General features: G+C 37.3%; 1 protein-coding gene across 6 annotated transcripts in view; it reads left to right on the forward strand.

Moving 5' to 3' along the window:
* LOC106057313 (uncharacterized) overlaps positions 1 to 21,603 on the forward strand; it is a 217,775-nt gene that overhangs the window by 141,880 nt on the left and 54,292 nt on the right. For all 6 annotated transcript variants that reach the window (XM_056038436.1, XM_056038435.1, XM_056038437.1 and 3 more), the window contains 4 exons: positions 828 to 958; positions 1,447 to 1,558; positions 2,604 to 2,643; positions 3,371 to 20,707. In XM_056038436.1, the coding sequence (XP_055894411.1) occupies positions 828 to 958; positions 1,447 to 1,558; positions 2,604 to 2,643; positions 3,371 to 20,707 (17,620 nt within the window). The remainder of the gene's footprint in view (positions 1 to 827; positions 959 to 1,446; positions 1,559 to 2,603; positions 2,644 to 3,370; positions 20,708 to 21,603) is intronic.

Here is a 21,603-nt window from a genome sequence, read left to right on the forward strand (position 1 = left end):
AGAGTAATTTTTTAGCATAATAATTCAGAAAGAATATGTTTCAACTTTCTCTAAGGAAAGGAACCTCTTAGGAATGAATTTTAAAATGTAAGGCTAAAGCTATTTTTGTAATTGCCATATGCTTTAGTTGAAGATGCATTAATGTAGATTTCATCTACAAACACTGGTCTATATTTCTAGCCATATCTAGCCAGTTAACCACTTCTCACCAAGTCTAAATTTCATGTCATTAAACAATAGATGATGACATTTAGATTTGTGTAGTGATGAGTTATTGGTCATTATCTCATTTGGTGTAACGAGGGCTTTCCAGGGCATGGCGCTTGGAGCCACATGTGAGAGATTTAGGGGTTGGAAGGGGACCACTGAGGCCGTCCACCTAAAGGTGTAGCATGCCAGACCATCAAAGGTACTACCCCTTTCCAGTATCACAAACCAAGAGATTAGAAACAAGGTTACTACAGCGATCGGACCCCATGATGCTGCTAACTATTGTAAAAAAACGCAAGCTTAAAATCTATGACCATATTTCAAGATCTGCGGGGCTCGCAAAGACCTTTCTTCAGGGAACAGTAGCAGGAAAAAGAAGAAGAGGCAGACAGAGAAAGCGATGGGAGGACAACATAAAAGAATGGATGGGCCTACCATTGAAAGAGGTTTTAACCAAGGCAAAAGACAGGGAGGAATGGAGAAAGATGATCGACAAATCTTGCTTGGTGCCCAAACGGGCCAACAGACTAAGGGATAGGTAAAAGAAAAGGAGTTATTGGTGCTACAGTGTTACATCCTAGAAACAATCTGAATTAGCTCTTCTTTTCTATCAACAGGAACGGAGGCATGAAGTGGAGAAAATTATCAGGCGGCAGATCAACACATTGTTGTGTGTGCCTGTCTGTGTGAGTGATAGCAAGGATCTGCTAGCTTTGGCCTGTGTGGTCAACAAGTCAAACAATGAACAGTAAGTGGTCATAAGTGTGCCAGAATTAATTTAATTATGAAACAAAACAAATGCTTGTGAAGTGGATAATAGGAGGTGGTCATTTGATACTTCCAGTTAGCAATGTCACACAGAGCTAGATTGGAAATGTAGTAACTGTATTAAATTACTATATCAATCAAATATGTGAATTTAAAAAAATTGCTTTAATTTCTTTTCTCATGGAATGCAGGTATACTTAAAATGTGAACAGGGTTGAAATTCTAAAAAACATTTCAAAAAATTGTAAAACAAAGTAGAACAAAAAAACATGATTAATTTTTAGTTTAAAAAATGTGTTTAACTTGTTTTAATATTGTTACACCTTTGCATTTTTAAATCTTATATTTGCATCTGGAAATACTAATTTAAGCATCCTCTTAAACAGTCTTTAACCAGTGACGCTATAAAACATCACTGTTACAGTGAAATAGACCTCTGACTTAATGAACTTCTTGTTCTGTGCCCAGGTTCACTCAGCAGGACATTGACACCATACTCCAGTGTTTCAAGTACACAGCCACTGTACTGACCAGCACTTTAGCCTTCCAGAATGAACGCAAGTTGAAAAATCAAACCCAGGTGACTTTGTTAGTTGCAACATTCTTTCTTTTTGTGTGTGTGTGTGTGCGCAAATGTCTTGATTAAAAAAAAAAGATAAGGAAAATAATTACATCCTGTGCATATCCATGTGCTTAGTGAGTTGTTCTTGTTGGTAAGGGAAGATAGGTTTTCTTAAGTCGGGCAGGCATTTTCCATGTTTGGTATTTTATAAAAATTTTTTTCTATTTGTAAGTTTGGGTTTAAAATTTTGCTTATTTTACTTTTTAGCAGACTCTGAAAGGGGAATAGCTGTTATTAGTTTTGCGTGATCTGTCTGTCTGTCCGTCCTGCTTAGATTGCAAGAACTAAAAAATCTTTTAGATCTTGCAAAGTTTTGTTGCAATGGGTCCATTTTTGTTTTCTGAAAGTGAACTAGTTTAATTTTTAAAATAAAAAAACTCAAGCTTTTTTTTCTTAAATAATACATCATTTTAACAACTATTCACTAATAATAGTAAAAAAAACAACAGGGGAGACTATATTAAAAAAGGAGTGTTTTTTTCTGTATATTTTAAAAACATTGATGCAAAAAAGTTTTATCCATTTAAAAAATAATGTTATAAAAAATTAATGTATTACATAATCAAGTGTTAGCTTATAGGCTACTAAAGTTTAAAAAAAAATAGTGTTTACTATTAAGGCTAAATATTTATGAATAGATGCAATGCTATGTGTTTAATTTTGTTTTACTACAAGATCACTTTTGTGATGATTAATAAAACTCATAATGCAATAACACAACATATTTGTAGTTGTTATACTTTTAAAATTTTACTTTCTTTTGGTATTTATTATGTCTGTTTTTTTTTGTTATTACTAAGCTTGACAGTTGCAGCTAGAAGACTTGAACAGGTTAACAGTAGTGTGATCTTTTTTATGTTTCCTATATAGGTCTGAAAGGGAAACTTATCAATTTTATTTTCATCTATAATGTACTTGACAAGTCTTCAACATATAAAAAACACATTAATATTTGTCATCTAGTGAGACTATAAAAGCATCCTAATAATTTTCTCTGTTGCAGGCTCTGTTGCTAGTCGCCAGAAAGCTGTTTACCAGATTAGGTCAGTATATACCTTGGATGATCTTTTCTTGTCGTCTATCTGATTAGTAGTTTGAGATTGTTCTCTTGTAATCTTATCATTTTTGCTTACATGAAAAGATGTGACATGAGAAACTAAAATTTAATGATAAATTTCATGAGGATACAAGTAACTTGTACATGAGCTGTACAGCTGTGTTATCATGAGGATTAATTACAGTAGCAGTAAGATGAACTTATCAATCTATCAGTATCTCTTTCTTTATAGAGACCATTGTTTCCCAAACTTTTTCCTGAACGGAACACTTCGCACATTCTGAGTATTGAGCGGAACACTGTGCTTATTTTTTTAGGGAGATTAATTCATGTGGTGGCCTACTAATTATTCCAGTAGTTTTCAATCTATCAAGCCTTGTGGAACACTAAGGTTCCACAGAACACAGTTTGGGAAACACTGGTGTAGAACATCACCTACGCTTGAAAAGAAAAACATCTATAGACTTGTATATCTTACATTCATTGTTGAATTTATTTGATAACAAATATCTGCAAAGAAAAGCTTAGGTTTTGCAATTGTTTTTGAAGTAAAGAACCTAATCTCTCTTTAGTGATATTTCCTGTGATTTATTGTTTTCACCTAATAACATGTATTGGTTGTTTCTTATCATTGACTTTGCTGAGTTTAATTTTGTTATTGCTTGTCTGTCAGCATGCTGCATGTTATGTGTCTAGTTGTTGACTATTTCTAGATGCAAACTTGAGTCAAAGTTGGAATGAGACTGCCAATCTTAACAAGGTAAGCTCAGTCGAACCAGACTCTGGACACTCTGCTGGACTTTCAGGCTCACCTAGACTGATCAGGTGCCAGGGGCTTGGACCCACCTCCGGTCATTGCTCTGAACCTGGATGCATAGCCCAACTCATAAATAGCCTGCCCACCAATCAGGCCCAAAACACTCTGATTGTATTGCCTCTCTCAGCTTTCAGAGGCAGTGATCAGAGCTCTTCTGTGTGTCGCCCTGAAAGCTGTTTAGTAGAGCGTGCTCACTCAACCGTTCGACACCACAGGAGTGATTCAGAGAGCTCCTCAGAGTATTCCACTGCGTCTAGTTCAGCTCCTTCATCCAACCAACCGTTGCTTAACAATGATCCAAATAAGAAACCATCATTGGATATGAAAAGTGATAAGAGTACTGATCCAACAATTTGTGGAGAACATAATGTATCGGATCACAGAAGCATTGCTGATTCTTCAACTTGTTTCTATTTCAAGCAGAATGATGACTTAGCACCTGATGTTGGTCTTAGGCTAAGGGATCAACATGAAGATATGACAATGAAAGAACTAGAATTCAACAGATATTTCTTTAACAATCTAGAACAGTTTAAAGAGTTACTGAGTGCTGTTGACACCGATAATGTGAAGTATGCATCTCCCGAGTTCCATGTTTCACCTGTACTCAATACATCTCCTTTGGCTAATGTGTCGTCCATGACTAGCATGTCACCTGACATTATGAAAGATTACTTTCAGTGTGAAGATAATGTCCATTTACCTGATAAACAAATCCACAAGATTGACAATTACACACAATGTGAAAGCTGCAAATTGAAGCCAGACATCAGGTCAAGGACATTTCGAAAATTTAAGTCACCTGACCAGACTTTCTTTGGACAAAAGCAAGGTGTGAAGTCTGCGTTGCAGTCTAAGAGAAGTAACTCTATCTCTCTTCAGAGTTGTAACATTAAGATGTTATCCCATACTTCACTACCGCCAGAGAAAGGTTCCCACTGCAGTACAAGAATCAAAAACACTCTAAGCAAGCAGTGTAGATCATTGTCCAATAACAGAAACATGGTGAATAGCTCAAGCCTTAAGGTAGATGCTGGATATTGTAAAAAAAACAAAAAGCCAGTGTGCAGGCTGTGTAGATCAGTGTCTAACAGTAGTAGGAGCAGAGGTGTCAGTTTAAGTCCCATGGAGAGAAAGAAGACCAGCACAGTGGTGGAAGTCAGCACAGACTCTGTGTATCAGGTAGTGAAGCCTTCAGCCCAGTGTGGCATTGAGGATGTGTCTGATGAAGCATCCTTTCATTCTTTATCTGACGAGGACTTTGACCTGGATAACACTGACACCTCCATCCAGAGGCTGCTCACTTCAATACAAGACTCCAGCAGAAATGATCTGCAGTGTTCATTGGTACTCAAAGTGAAGAAATGTTCTACTGAGGAGAGATCTGATTTGTTTCAACTTGACTCTGATCTTGGCTTACAAAATACAAATGACAAGAGTGTTGCAGGAGTGCAGGTTGGTGAGAAGGATGAAGATTCTGTGTGCACCCTTGGTGTAGGGAAATCATGCCATTCCAATGAACAAGGTTTTGCCTTGTTGGCTGAAAACTTTACAACTGATGAACTAGTTACATACCCTGATCCATGCAGAACTACCCTAAGCAGCCCTCTTAATCAGCAAGCTAGTGTAGCTCAGCTGACCGGTGAAAGAGATGATGAACTAGTTACATACCCTGATCCATGCAGAACTACCCATAGCAGCCCTCTTACTGAGCAAGCTAGTGTAGCTCAGCTGACCGGTGAAGGAGATCACTTGACCTCAGCAGTGGACAGACATATTGAATTGTGTACCTTTGGTCTGGCATTTGGAGACTCTTTTGAGCCTGTGGGATGTTTAGGTAAAGATCCGGTCCTGCCGGTGAGCTCTAAGCAGGACAGTAGTGAACAAATTCTGAAAGTAGAAGACATTGTTGTAGTTCAGAATGAAGAAACTCAGTTCATCCAAGGTAGTAATAATAATGACAATAATTGTGATTACTTTCAAGATGCCTTTGATTGTTTCCAAGAAACAAAGATGGACTATAGTCATTGCATGAAGTACATAGAAACAGACCATTTTCAATCAGACCTTATAGCATGTGAACTTGTTGAGAGCGCCCATGTGGTGAGTGTTGTCAGAAACACTGATGAAGAAGTCAGTATAAAGATACACTTGGAGGATGATCTGAGACGTAGGGCTTTAAGATGTCACAATAACGAGTTCATTTCTGATGGTGAACTGGATTATAAAGATCAATCAAAGAATGGTGAAGATGCCAACTGTGTAACAGGAATCAATGCTGAAAACTTCACTTGTGCATCCAGAGTATTAGAGAGTGAAACAAATGTAAAAACACACCATTGGGCCTATCATCTAGAACAAGGAGTTGACAGTTCTGCACCAAGGGATGTGATTCCTTCAGCTATTGACTTGAAGCATTTATCTAGTGGCTCAGAGCCACAGTTTGTTGAAGAGTTGTCTATTTTATGGGAGGGTAGTTTGCTGAGCCAGCAAGATGAGGAAAGCATGTCTGTGACAGATGATGATGTGAAAGATTTAGAATCCCTCAATGGAAGTGAAGAATCAAACTTGAATCTTGATTTAGACATGTGCTCAGTCTATCTTGAAGAGACAAACTATGAAGATGTTGCCTCATCACATGTCATTAGAGTTCCTGGTGACCTTCAGCAAACTGAGCCTATAGTAACGTCTTCAATAAAGACTGATACATGGGAAATTAATAGTCTGATCAGGGAATATAAAAAAAGATTTCTAGAAGACAACATTAGTTTACCCTCTGTTGAAACACACTGCCGTGCAGAGCTAGCTTTCAAGAAATCAGATGCTACAACTGAGATAGAATGTGATCCTTCCTTGAAGACTGAAACTGAAGAGAATAAAGACCTAAGTCTTAGAAGTCATTTTTTGAACATTAATACTGACAATGTGTCTACTTGCAAACAAACTGATATTAGAGCTGAAAAGCTGATAAAGTCTGGTGTGATTTGGTCACAGGAGATCAATTCGGAAGTAGAACATTGTCTTGTTTCAGACAATATTCAAATGTTCAACATGAACTCCGACCTAACCCTACATCAAGATTTGTCTGTAGAACAAACCACAGGTTGCATTTTAGACCAAGAATGTCCAAATGTGTCTGCAAATGTTGTAAACTTGGACAGCTCAGATAATATTGCTGTAGCTGATGATTTTATCTTTTATCCTGATATGTGCCCTTATGAAATACATTTGAAGGAAGATTCTGATTCATTGAGCAGTGATATGTCTCTAAAGGAAGATTCAAGAAATGTACACATCAGTGTTGCCAGTCAAGACTACAGTCAACAAGAAGAATCTGATCAAGAAGTTAATGAAGAATCTGATGAGCAAATTAATGAAGAATCTAATCAAGAAGTTAATGAAAAGTCTGATCAGCAAATTAATGAAGAATCTCATCAGCAAGTTAATGGAGAATCTGATCTAGAAGTTAATGAAGAATTTTTCGATCAACAAGTTTATGAAGAATCTGATCAAGAAGTTAAAGATGAATCTGATCAAGAAGTTAATGAAGAATCTTATCAAGAAGTTAATGAAGAATCTGATCAACAGGTTAATGAAGAATCTGATCAAGAAGTTAATGAAGAATTTTTTGATCAACAAGTTAATGAAGAATCTTATCAAGAGGTTAATGAAAAATCTGATCAGCAAATTAATGAAGAATCTCATCAGCAAGTTAATGATGAATCTGATCAGCAAATAAATGAAGAATTTGATCAACAAGTTAATGATGAAAGAGAGTTCAATAAAAAGTCTGATCAAGAAGTTAATGAAGAATTTGATCAACAAGTTAAGGAAGAAACTGATCAACAGGTTAATGAAGAATTTAATCAAGAAATTAATGAAGAATCTGATCAAGAAGTTAATGAAGAATCTGATCAAGTTATTGAAGAATTTGATCAACAAGTTAAGGAAGAATCTGATCAGCAAGTTAATGAAGAATTTGATCAACAGGTTAATGAAGAATTTGATCAAGAAATTAATGAAGAATCTGATCAAGAAGTTAATGAAGAATCTGATCAACAGGTTAATGAAGAATTTGATCAAGAAGTTAATGAAGAATCTGATCAAGAAGTTAATGAAGAATCTGATCAACAGGTTAATGAAGAAACTGATCCACAGGTTATTAAAGAATCTGATCAACAAGATAATGAAAAATCTGATCAAGAAGTTAATGATGATATAGAGTTCAATAAAGAATCTGATCAAGTTAATGATGAAATAGATATCAAAGAAGAATTAGTTCAAGAAGTTAATGATGAAATAGAGATCAAAGAAGAATTAGTTCAAGAAGTAACTGATGAAATAGAGATCAATAAAGTATTCGATCATGAATGTTATGATTTCAGTGAAGAATTTAAAAAGATTAATGATGAATCTGATCAAGACGTTAATGATGAATCTGATCAAGACATTAATGATGAAATAGACTTCAAAGATGAAGTATGTCAATTTAATGATGAAATAGATTTTAATGAAGACTTTGGTCAACAAGTTAATGATGAAATAGAGTTCAGTGAAGAATCTGATCAAAAAGTTAATGAAGAATTTGATCAAGAAGTTACTTATGAAACAGATTTCAATAAAGAATTTGATCAACAATTAGTCAATGAAAGAGATTTTAAACCACACCATCATGAAAAAGATTTGAATATAGAATCAAATCAAGAAGTTGAAACTAAACTAGATGTCCAACATGAACGTAGTCTACAAATAATTTTTACCACTGATTTCAGTCAGAAATTAAACCTTGAAACCAATGGTGAAATCTGTTCACTTAAAAAATCAAATCAACAGAATGTAGTTGCAATAAATACTATGAGAATAACTGAACAAATAAAACTCAATGAAGAATTAAATCAAATCTTGGATGAAATAAATGTAAAAAAAGAATCAAGTCAAATCCTGGATGACATAAATTTTAATGCAGATTCAAGTCAAATCCAGAAAGACATAGATTTTAATGCAGATGCAAGTAAAATCCAGAAAGACATAGATTTTAATGCAGATGCAAGTCAAATCCAGAAAGACATAGATTTTAATGCCGATGCAAGTCAAATCCAGAAAGACATAGATTTTAATGCAGATGCAAGTCAAATCCAGAAAGACATAGATTTTAATGCAGATGCAAGTAAAATCCAGAATGACATAAATTTTAATGCCGATGCAAGTCAAATCCAGAAAGACATAGATTTTAATGCAGATTCAAGTCAAATCCAGAAAGACATAGATTTTAATGCAGATGCAAGTCAAATCCAGAAAGACATAGATTTTAATGCAGATTCAAGTCAAATCCAGAAAGACATAGATTTTAATGCAGATGCAAGTCAAATCCAGAAAGACATAGATTTTAATGCAGATGCAAGTGTGGTCCTGGATGAAATAAATTATATTGAAGAAGCATGTTATCTTATACCAGTTAAAAATCATTTGACTAGAGAACTAAATCTACAAAGCCAAGAAAATAAGGATTTGGTTAGAAACTTTTACCAAGTCCATAATAAAACAAGTTATATTAAAGAGTCCAATCAGAAAATCCCTGAAGAAAAAGATGCCACTGAAAAATATTTCCATCAAGAATCAATTCATCAAAGTCATGAGAAAAAATATTTCAATGAAGAATCAAGTCATGAAAATCATGATGACAAAGATTTGCATGAAGAAGCAATTCAATGCAACCTTGATGAAGAAGAATCAAGTCAACAAATTCATAATGTAAAAGATTTTGATGATGAATCAAATCACTATATTCAGGATGTGAAATTAAGTCAACAAATCCATGATGAAATAGATTTCAAAGAAATATTTGTTCAATATATCCATGATGAAATAGGTTTCAATGAAGAACCAGGTCAACAAAGTCAAGATGATTTCAATGAAGAACCATGTCAACAAAGTCAAGATGATTTCAATGAAGAACCATGTCAACAAAGTCAAGATGATTTCAATGAAGAACCAGGTCAACAAAGTCAAGATGATTTCAATGAAGAACCAGGTCAACAAAGTCAAGATGATTTCAATGAAGAACCAGGTCAACAAAGTCATGATGATTTCAATGAAGAAGCAGCTCAACCAATTCATGATGATGACTTAAGTCTGCAAATCCAAGAGGAAAAAGATATCTGCATGAAATCAAGTGAACAGATATATTACAAAGAGGATTACATTGCATATTCAGGTCAACAAAGTCATGATGAAACTGATTTAAAAGAAGAATTACACCCAAAAAATCAAAATAAAATAAATTTATTTCAAAAATTGAATCCACAGATCATTAATAAAATTGCTTCATGTGACACATTAAATTTCCCAATGAATGATGAAATTGATTTTACTTATGAATCAATTCAACATAAGAGTTATGAGAGTGGTATCACACAAAAATATGTTGAATCATTCAGTGAGGATCAGCAGATCTTTACTGCACTAGATTCTAATGAAGAATCAAGGGAGCCAATGTGTCCTGACTTAGATTGGAATCAACAATTCACTCCATCCTCAGATACACTAACTTTGATTCAAGAAACCATTGAGCAGCAAGTTACCACTGAAGTCAATGTACACAGTCAAACCATTCCAAGTCTACCAAACAAAACCAATGCCCTTTTCATTCAAGATACTCAGGGAATCATTAAGGAGTTAGGACTTATCAAATTAAAACAACCAATGGAAGAAAGGACTACTGAAGGAGAAGAGCACCACCTAATTACTGCAATGAATTTCAACAATGATGAGCTCAATGAAGAACATAACAAATGCAATGATACAAACAATATAACTGCAGACAATCAGCAGATAATTCTGTATAAAATAGAGTCAAAGAAAATGAATGAACAAGTTCTTGAGGAAGACATTTGTACTGAAATTTCAGATCGAGATATTTTAAAAGTAAGCTGCGATGAAACTTCAAGTCATTACACTGATGAAGTTTTTATTGAAGCCTTCAGTCAACTAATCCATGATGATATAGTGGAAGTATCAAGTCAACAATCTGATTATGACGTTTCAAAGCAACAATCAGATAACGAAATAGATCCTGAAGATGTAATTGTTTCATCTCTTGGTCAAATAAATGGACCTCTTATAAATATATTACATTTAGAAGCTTTGTCTGATCAGATGGATGTTTGTGAGTATGACAATGATGTGGTGTGTCTGGACTCCACTCAATGTCTACCTACTGATCTTGAAATCAAATATGATGAAGGGAGTCTCAGTTTCCTCTTGGAGACAGCAGATGAGTTAGAAAAAACTGAACTCCTATCTTATCCAACTAGAGTACAAGACACCACATTTCATTATGAGATGGGGGGGCAAATGTATGAGATTGAAGAAGAGAAATTATACCAACTAGCTCAAGAAATATTAGGAGAGTCACCTGAACAGGAAGAAATATTCCTGGAAAAAACGGCAGACTTAAACTATTGTTGTCTGGACTATGCAAGCCAAGAGCCTGTTGTTCGTAGACAAGATGTGTACTTGACAAAAGATCTTTTCTTGACTGATTCATCAAGGGAAGTAATACTCCATACAGACTCTGTCATTGAAACTAAATGTGGTTCTAGCTTTGATCAAGCAAATAGTCATCTGAAGTGGGCTGACAGAAGTAACAGAGAGTCTGACCTGCAGTGTGAGGCACATCTGTTGCCAGAGCATTATGTCAAGATGGCTCAATGTGCTACATGTTATCACTTGCCGGATACTGACAAGGAACATTTTGAGCCTTTTGAAAACAGCACTGACTCCTCCATTGATGAAGTTACCGGATTAAAACATGTTTCCTTAGGTTCCATTGCTGATGCTCTTTCCCCCAAAAGACCTCTGACCATTAGCTATAGTGACCATGATATTGCCATTGGTTTCTTTAACAGCCAGTCCTTCCCTCTTTTAGATGACCAGTCCATGTCTTTGCCTGATATGAGTATTTGTAGTCACTTTGACTGGTCCCAAAACAGCAATCGACCGATGACAAGATTCAGTGATGCTACAGACATGAGGTCATGGAGCTCTGTTCCGTCTGTACATAAAAAAATGAGTCCTTTTGATTCCCAGCTTCGTAAAACAAAATCTGATCAGAATTTGAAGCTCTGGTCTCCACGGTACAGCTGGAGCCCTTCAACTCAGAATTCCTTTTACGTCCATCCAAAACCATGGCATGAGCATCAGCAGGCCAATGACCTTTCACCTTTGTGCATAAGTTCTTCTGGAACTTTAAATACAAGTTCCTCTAGCTTGGGTCAGAACATTAGTGCAACTGCTCAAAGAATCTTGAAAGAAGATGAAGAGATAAGATCTGACTCTAGTACTAAGGGAAATATTGCTGCTGGGTATAGTCGACATCTGAAAGACAGTTTCACTTATGGAGAGTTTTCTAGGGATTTGTCTCATTTGAAAAGCAAATACCAGTCTGGCTTTAAATCCATGCCTAGAAATGACATGGAAGATCTGAGCCTAAAAACAGAATCCAATACCAAAAGAATTGTAAAGGCTATCAGAAACAACTTACATAGTTCTTATGCTAGAAGTTCAGACATTTTAAAGACATTGTATGAACCAGAAACAACTTCATTCCAAGATCCAAACAGCCAGCCTGACTTCAAAAGCAATTGGAAATCTTCTGGAGATAATGAAAGAGGGGCATTCAGATACCATTCTAAAAAGATAACTGATGACTTCTCAGAATTGGATCATGTTTACACGCGTAATAATTTAGAACATGGCCAGGGTTTTAATGAGCACTTAGGTCAGCCTGTTGGTTTCAGTTCTCAATCTTGTTTGGTTGGACAGGAAAGTGAGCACATGTCAACGTCTAGGAAAAGATACATCACTGACTATTCACATAGGACTTGGAATGAGTCAGACTTGAATCTCACAGCTGACGACACTGACTTTTTAGGAGATTTTAAAAAGCCACTTCCTTTTGACCACACTAAGTATTACAAAAACAAGATACATGGCTCCAACACATACATGACATTTTCTTGCCCAAAAGATGAGACCTACGGCAGACTCATTTTCCACCAGCACAACCACGGCGATGAAAGTCAAATACCTTCACATTCCCACTTTCAAAGTTCCTTTATGGACTATCTCAACACAGATAGCAGGCAGCACCGTGTTTCATTCTTGAATGAGAAGACTAACTTTGACCTCAGCACTGAGTCTGGCCTTGACAGCAGTATGACAGACAGCCTTTTTGATGGCATTCTCGACAAGGGCAGTGATGACAGTTTTGAATGCCACTTTTTGTCCTCCAGGTTTGCTGGAGCAAGGGGAAAAGAAAACAATAATCATTATGACGAGACTATTCTGGAGTCCTCTCTGGCTGAGGAAGTGAGTTCTAGAGACGATATAGAAGATACTTTTAATGAGTGTATGTTAATGAACAACAAAGAAATGGAGGATCATGGGTTTGTTACCCCTGCATTCACTAATAGAGGGATTAATGCTATATTAGCTGAGGACACATCTGAAGGCAGTGACTCTGGAGAAAGTGACCCTATGGAAAACAGTGTGTATCCAGATACTGATGCTCCAAATGTTTGCTTCAGAAAAACACTTGCCAAACAAAAGGATGTGAAAGAAAGTGATGTTAAAAGGGGGTATGTAGACAGGGAAAACCAGGATCCTCTCACTCTTGGACATTTGGATTGCAACCTGGCTGGCGGGCCTTTGAATCTCAATATAAATGTTGTTTTGCAGGTATCTAAAAGTCAGAACACCAGTGAGAATCTAAATTATGCTAAACTTGTGGCATTCAATTCAGTATCCACTCAATTCTCTCTTCAGAATAGCATTGGAAACTCTGAGGCCTTGGACGACATTAACATTGAAGGCTTACAGTCTGCTCTACAGGATTACCAAAGCAGGGGCCCTATGCTGTCACCAGTGTTAGAGGTCTTGGATGATGACCCAGCGTCTAGAACTGATGAACTTAACAGTGACTGCTCTCCTGGGGAAGACACTCAAGCCAGTGAGCACGTTCATGAAAACTGTGTTCTAAAGGAGGACAAAATGGAAGATCCTCCTGATATCTCAAAGTATAAACCCCAGAATGAGTCCTCGGAAGAAAATTCAGAGGACTTCATTACCTTGGAAACAGACAAAATAACAAAAGTTGTGTACAAGTCTAAAACAGAAGAATTAAAGAAAGAAGGTTTGGGTGATGGCGTAGCACACGTGTCAGTCGGGCCTAAAAGTCTACAGTTAAGTGATGCTAAGGAGGATGTGTGTGTCAGTGCTGGGGACAATGCTGCCGTGAGCAGACTGGTTGAAGCTCTTAAACAACTCCACAGCTGTGCACTGCAATCTATCCCTTCTGATGGGTCTAAACCTGACCACCAGTTTGTATCGTTGATGAATAAAGAAATGCTCCAAATGCTCACACTGCATGATACTCCTGTTAATAGCCCTCCTTCTGGAAGGTCCTACTTAAATGATGACAAGCCTCATAATGAGAGCTGTAGCTCAGAAGACACACTTAGCCTAAGAAGAAGTTTAGCAGAAGACCAACAAGAGAAGTATGTACACACTTGTGCTTCTCAAAGCTTGCTCAACAAATCAGAATTCCAAGGGGATCAAAATCAAATTCCTGAAATCATCAATTCAGACAAAAGAACAACATTGGTTACAGGTGTTTTAAAACCTCTGAATGGTAGTTATAATTTAGTGAAGGATTCTACACATGACACGTTTATTAGTCAGACACCCTTGTCACCAAGAGGATACAGAGACACCATAATCAATAGGTCTGTTTCAACAGATGTCATGGGCAATGGTTCTTTAGCAAGTAATCTCTTCACCAATAGCTCTAAATCTTTGGATATCCTAAGTGAAGGCATGAGGAGGGAAGGTACATCCATTTTTTCAAAGATCAGGGGGGATTACTCCAGAGACACCCAACAGCAGAATGCCTTCACCAAAGGCATCTTGGCTCAAGATGCACTGAGATCAGACAAGCATCTTACTTCAGATTCCAGAGCACAGGATGCTCCTGTGGACAATTTTGAGGTTATTGACAAAAGTTTAAAACCAAGGATTAGCTGTCCTCAGCTGATCAGTAAGGATTCCCAAAAAAGTTTGTATTGCCATTTCAGTGATGGTAATGTTCAAAAGTTAAAACAACATGATGAACTTGTTATTTCAAGACCTCAAAACTTGCTGACCACTGGATCACAGAATAGAGAAGATAATTTCCCAATATTGAACAGTGTTTGGCCTAAACTTAATAAAACCCAGAGTTTACAAAGCAACAACTATGAGCTGAATTCCTTCGCTATGAACAGTCCAGACAGGTCTACAAAGTTGTGCTATCAAAGAGATTTAGGCTGTAGATGTAGGTCTCATGGTGCTTTACCCAGAATCTCTGAGGCATATGAAATCTTCAACAGCAATTCTCTTCCAAAGAAAGACTTCATCATGGAACATCAAGTCTCTGACATAGACACTTCTAGAACACATGGTGCTTTCCCCCAGGAAATGTCTCTATGTAATACACACACACCCTACAATGCATCTCAGCAGGTTCACAATTCTATTATTGGATCAAAAGATGCTTGCTCTGGACAAAAAGATGAACTTTCCATTAGCACTCAAGAGTTTCAAGCAAAAACCTTCAACCTGCAACCATTTGGTCTTGTCAATGCTATCACATCTAAGCATGCCTGCACATCTGCCAATATAAGTGACACCACAAGAGAGATACATACACAATCGGATGTAGACACTATTCTAAACGCAGTTACTAAAGAGAAAACAACATCTAATGATGATGTGTTTTTAAAGGTTGAGGAAGAGACTAGTCATGAAAAAGCTGGAAAAGAAAGTACTGGGCAACTTGGCTGTAATGGTGACAATAACCAAATAAGAAGAGGGGTCACAATCCAAGAGAGGCATGTCTTTGAGAAGCTCAAAGTGACCAGCACATCTAAAAGTGACATAAAAATTGTGCGTGATCTGGAGGATGACAAGGAAGCCAGGTTGACAAAACAAATTTGGAAGGCAGCAGATGTCAGTGGTGATGTGGGAGATAGAGTATTCTTTGATCAATCAAAGAGAGAGAACAACATGTGGGCTTCAAGAGACCAGAGTAATGCTTTGATAAATGGCCATGGAGTATATAAAATTGGGGATAGCAATGGCGATGGTTGCATAAAGTCAGACGATTGTCATGCCATCAAATCTGTTGTACCATTGACAGATATTGACCATATGAAGACTTTTAAGTCAGACAGTCATGGCAGACCAGAGTATACAGAAACATCAAATTTGCCAATTGCTGACCTAGTCCCAGCTGATGAAACTGTGACCATGGAAAATAAAGCTGTGGGCAGCAGTGTCCAGACTCAAGAGAAATGTGTTGAGACTGATAACTGCATTACAAATGAGCAATGGAGCAATGCTGAAATGGACCCTCTCTTTAAAAGTCCCTACCTTGAAAGTACAACTCTGAATATCAAACAAAATGACTTGTTGAAGCTGTTTTGTAAAACTGATGTCTGTTTGAAGGAAATTAAACTGGTATTATTAAACAAAGACATGGTCCAGGCTCAAGTAGATTCCAATGGCAAGACTGATCAATCTAGTCTTGGTTTGAAACATCTGACTCAGAAGTTATCTTCTGTCCCAATAATTGTCACTAAGGATGATGTTAATTTAAATGAAGAGAATATTGAATTGCAGAAGAACAGATTTAAATCCCCAATCCCCAATAGCTCCTATTTTTCTGCCCAGCATAATAAATGCTTGGAACCAGTGCAAGACCAACATACCAAAGAGTTATTTGCAGAGTTAGAAGCAGATGAACAGTCTTTTAAAAGCGTTTGTGAAATGATAGGGAACAAAAGAGATTCAAGCAATGACACTAAACAAATACAAGACCCTCATCATTCTTCTGCACTAGAAGATCAGCAGATTTCTACTCCATTGATGGACAAACTTGCTTCTCCACTACTTGTTGACTTCCTGTCCTGCAGCTCAGAGTCATGTGACAGTGAATGGCAGTCAACATTTAGCCAATCAGGCGATCCCAAGTTCTACGATACATTTCCTAAAGTAATTTCTTTTGACCATTCAAAGTCCAGCAGTGAGTCATCCTTTCCAGATATCACAGACTTTGATGAGAGTAACTTGAGCAGTGATGAGGATACCCGTGATGCTGATGTCAGCTCACTGGATACTACACTCATTGCTCCCAGCTACTCAGAAAAATACAGGCTAAGTCAGCCTATAAAGTATCAGTCTCTCTTCAGAAAAAGACATGGGTCAAATCAAACCAAGTCAGATCTTCTGTTTCACAAAGACAATCCAGAGGTCAGTCTCTTTGCCCCCAATCTAAATCTTGTCCAAGAGGAAATTATTGGGAATCAAAAAGACAATGTAGATAGCTGTGCAGCTGATGTGGAAAGCCTGAGCGACTTTGCCAAAGTGGCTGCTCCAATCAAATGTTTTCCTACAATCCCTTTCTCTGTTGCACCAATTACTGACAGATTTCCATCTTTTTTCAAAACTCAATCCTGTCAGGATAAAAAGAATACAACTGAGAAACAATCTGTATTTAAGCAACGAGGGTGTCAACAAGAAAGATATAACTCTTTTATACTAGCTGACAAGTCAGGAAAACATAAAGCTAGGGCTTCTGACCTCGCAGGTCAGTTGTATTCCCCAAGAGTTAGCCCTAAGAAGCATCTCATCACTGAAGGGGAAGCCACACCAGGAAGTGTACTTCTGGATTCATTTTACTCCAAACCTGTCCAAGCAAATCACTGGCTGGCTTTCAAGAGTCCTCCTAGCTTCAGGCCCAGTCCAACAAACAACAAGTTTAAAACCAAGGCAAAAGTACATGAGGATTTGAAGTTCCACCGCAGAAAAAAGTTGTTTTCACCTCTAGAATCTGTCGCTGAAGAGAAAAGGCTCTTTCCTCTTCCCAGTTTTTACAAAGAAATCAACAATGCCAACAGTAATGATCTTATCTTTGACTGGCATCAGGAGTTGGCCCATAATGACCAGATAGAGGATGTGGCTGGATTTGATAGGACTGTTCAAGTACAAGATAGCTGTGAAACCTGTGAATATAAATCACCTGAAGCCATTAGAGTAGAGTCTAACCAGTCCAAGAGAAGTGTCAGTTTCCAATGGCCTAGTGAATACAGTGTTTGCATTATAGACACTAACTACACCAGTGATAGCCAGGTGACAAGTGTGGACCAAGACTTAGATCTTAAACCCAATGTGACCCCTGTGGAAATAGATTATGAACCCTTTTTATTCCGCTACAGAAAGCCTGGCCTGCCAGTGATAACAGAAGAGGTTGAGGATGCTGAAACAGATTTGAATTCTGTGTCTGACAGTTCTCCTGATATAAGCATGACATCTACCAGCAGCAGTGATGCATTTACTGAGGAAGCACAAAAAGAAGAGACTTGTACAAGAACATGCAAAGAAATCTGTACAACTAAATGTTCTCAAGAGGAAGAGACTAGAGATCAACACAGAAGACATGCTCGCTACTTCCCTGAGTTACCCTTTTTTAATAGTAGGTCGTCAGAGGAGGAGGCAACTGTGGATTCCAAGGCAGAAGTAGTTGATCTGGTAGCCAGAAATTCTGATAGAAAACTGCCAGATTTAAGTTTCTTTGCTCAACAGACATGTTCCAATGATGACTTTCTTGAGTCCAACTGTTTGAATAGTGACCATGTGTTGTGCCAGATGAATGTCTCAGACACAGAGATTCATTTAGACATAAATGTGGAGTTTACTTCTGATAGCATTAACTCTGAAGAGTCTAGAGATCAGATGACTGTGTCACTTCAGCAGGATCTTGGGTCTTTTGATACAAATAATGTTAACACAACAGCCGAGTCTAATGATAAAGAACTGGATATAAGTAAGGAGGCTATCATATCAGAACTAGGGCCAGACAAAGAAGCCTTCTCTCAAGTTAAGCTGTGCACTGAAAATAGTATTTCAAACAATAGGACATCCCATGAATCAAAGGAATATGCACAACCCCTTCAGTGCTTGATTGACAAGACATTTTCTGATGACATTAAAGAAAGGGGTCATGTATCTCATAAATACAACTTGCCTTTGGCTAACATTAAAACAGATGAGACATTTGTTGACTCTGAGGATGACGCTGCTACCTTGTTGAGGCATTTGAAAGAGATGGACCTAACCTTAGAGACTGACAGTGACCTAAGTTTCACAGGACAATTTGACAGTCCCACCAAGTCAACTTACCACATAGATGTCTCCTGTGTGGTCCATGTGGAAGACTGTGACTCTGAAGCATCCAGTAGCTCCAGCTTGATATTGTCTTCAGGTCATGAAATCAGCATTTCCGCGGAATGGAAAACTGACTCTGAGGAGCCTTCTGAAACAGACAATGCCATTGTCAAAAACATTGTGAGTCCACTTGGTGCAGATGATTTGAATCAGGCTTTCAATGCTGGAACCACAAGTGATCAGAAAGATGATGATATTGACAGTCATTTAAATATTACCTATGTGCTAGATGAAAGCAATGAATCTCCAGAATCTACCAGTCATAAAAATGATGCTTGTGATGATCTTGAGGATGATATGAATGCTTCATCTGAAGCCTATTCAGACAATATGGAGAGGCTAGGAAGCTCTGATGAACACTTGGGGGATGACTCTGGGGATTCCCCTAGCGACTCTGATATTCTACTACATACCTCCAGCATTATCAAAGACCCTATGGTGTTAAAGAGGTTGACGTCAGAGCCCCCAGTGAAACAGAAGCCTGCCAAGGAAGATAGATCAGTCTACAGTTTGCAAGACAGCAGCTTGGTTGTGCCAACATTGTCCTCTGACTCCTTTTCAACTTATTGTTCTCACCAGAGCCACCTGGTGGATGAACTGGAACTGGCAGCATTCCTTAGTGATGACTGTGCTGAGTCACAGGATAACAAGAGATGCCATCTAGACTGTAGTGACATTGCAGAGGATGATAGACTTGTCAGTGACAGCAGTGTTAGGAAGGAAGAGGATTTCACTGAGTTAACTGCTGAAAATGATGGAATCGTCAACAAGAGCAGTAACAGTGAGGATGCTGACCCTGAAGAAGAGAAGCTTGAGGAAGGTTTTTTGATTCACTCTGAAGGTCTGGACTCTACTGAATCCTTGACGCAATGGACAGATCAAGTTTCTCCCCATGGCAGTAGACTGTGTTACTATCACCTCTATTTTGATCAGACTGGAGCAGAGGTGGACACTTCTAATGAGAACAGTATCCTAGATGTTCACGTTAGTGAAACCTCAGGTCTCGGTGTTGAGAAACTGAGTCAGGATGGACTTTGTCAAATGGAAATCCTTCAACATGTTTCAGAACCTCTGGACCCTAATGTTCTTGATACAAGGGACTCAAAAGTAGAAGATGAGAATGCTATGGTTGACTCAAGTAAACTTCAGTCTGAAAACCTATGTGACTTTAAAATAAATTTGGCTCCATGCAGTTTAGTCAGCCACAGTCTTAGAGATCAGACTAGTGAAAGCAGCTCACAGTCAGGCCTCATAGGACAGTCTGACCTGTGCCAATTGGATGACCTTTTTGCTGTCTCTTCCTTGTCAGACCCTGACATGACAGTGACTGAAGAGCTGCACCATGAAGGACCTGACACTTGCATTCTAAGCTTTAGCTTTTCTAACCCAATGTTCTGTCACTGCCAAGGTGGTGAAAAGAAACGCTACAGCTCTTTCATCTCTCTATCACCGTATCCTTGCTTGCGTAAAAGTAAGTCTGATCACAGCGTAGACTCTAAGAGCTTGTGCCAGAACTGGATACTCCAAAATAACAGCTTCCATGACACACAGCACCTGATGTTTCCAGAAGATAAAAGAACAGGCGGGAGAAATACTGTATCAGACATAAGTGACTTTAGGAGGTCAGCAAATAAAGGTCCTGAGTATCAGTATGAGGAAATGACTTCCTTCTCCGCTGACTGGTCATCCAACTGTTTATTGGTTGGAGAGGATAAGAGTGGGGACAAAGTGGAAGACCTAAACCAATGTGTCCTCTTTGAGGAAGACAGTAAGGAGATGGTAACACAAGAGTCTGGGACTACAGAAGACATCAGTTTTTCCTGTCATCCGGTCAGTTCCAAGTTTTCCTTAGCTGACCTTGTCCAGCATCTCATGGCAAGAGATCAACTGAAGAACTTTGGTTTTTGTGATGGTAGCCGTTGGTTCAATATTCTAGTTGAAGTATTTTGTTGGCTGTTTATTTTTATTTTAACTGTTTGTGTTGATTCAAATGTCTATCAGTATCCTCTTCCTCGTATGATATTTTATTAGGACATGATTTGTTTGAAATCATATCATGTTGGTATCATCTTGAGATTAATTTGACTTCTATTTCCTTCTTCATTTTGTAGACAATATTTAGACAAATATTAATAAGCTTGGCTTCATATTGTAAAAGATAATCAATCTTCTATTTGTGTATTTCTTTTTTTTTTTAAATGTTTGGTTTTAAATGCTAGTAATCAGTTTTTAAAAAAAGATTGATAGCTTTAATTGAAAAAAAAACACACACACACACACTGTAATGCATTATAAGACATTCAGAATATTTAAGAAAATAAAAATGCTTTTCAAGAACCAAATAATAATTTTTAGTGTATGGGATAGTTCCCATAAAAAAGAACAATTTTTTAACTTTTAGTATTTTTTCTTTTTTTTTTTTTTCTTTTACTGTTGTTTTTGTTTTTTTTTTATACTTGAACTTTCAGAATTTTTTTTTCAAAAGTTTTTTTTTTTTTTTTTGAAATAGATTTTTTGTTGTTGTTTTATTAAATGCATTCTAAATTTTGTGGTACCTTTAAAAAAAAAAAAGTGACATATATGAATTAAAGGACTAGTTTGCTAGTTTTATTCAAAGATGTCTGCGAAATGTGTCCAACTAAATCAATCAATTGGTACTGAAATGAACATCATGTTTGAATCCAATTATGATGAGCAGCGCCAGGTTTAATTCTCAGTTTCCAAAAAATGTAGTTCATTTATCAAATACCATTGTCATTTAATAGAACACTGTTCTTTTTTTTATGAGATCACTGCAAACATATACAT

This window comes from Biomphalaria glabrata, chromosome 8 (assembly GCF_947242115.1).
Source record: "Biomphalaria glabrata chromosome 8, xgBioGlab47.1, whole genome shotgun sequence".
NCBI lineage: Eukaryota > Metazoa > Mollusca > Gastropoda > Planorbidae > Biomphalaria > Biomphalaria glabrata.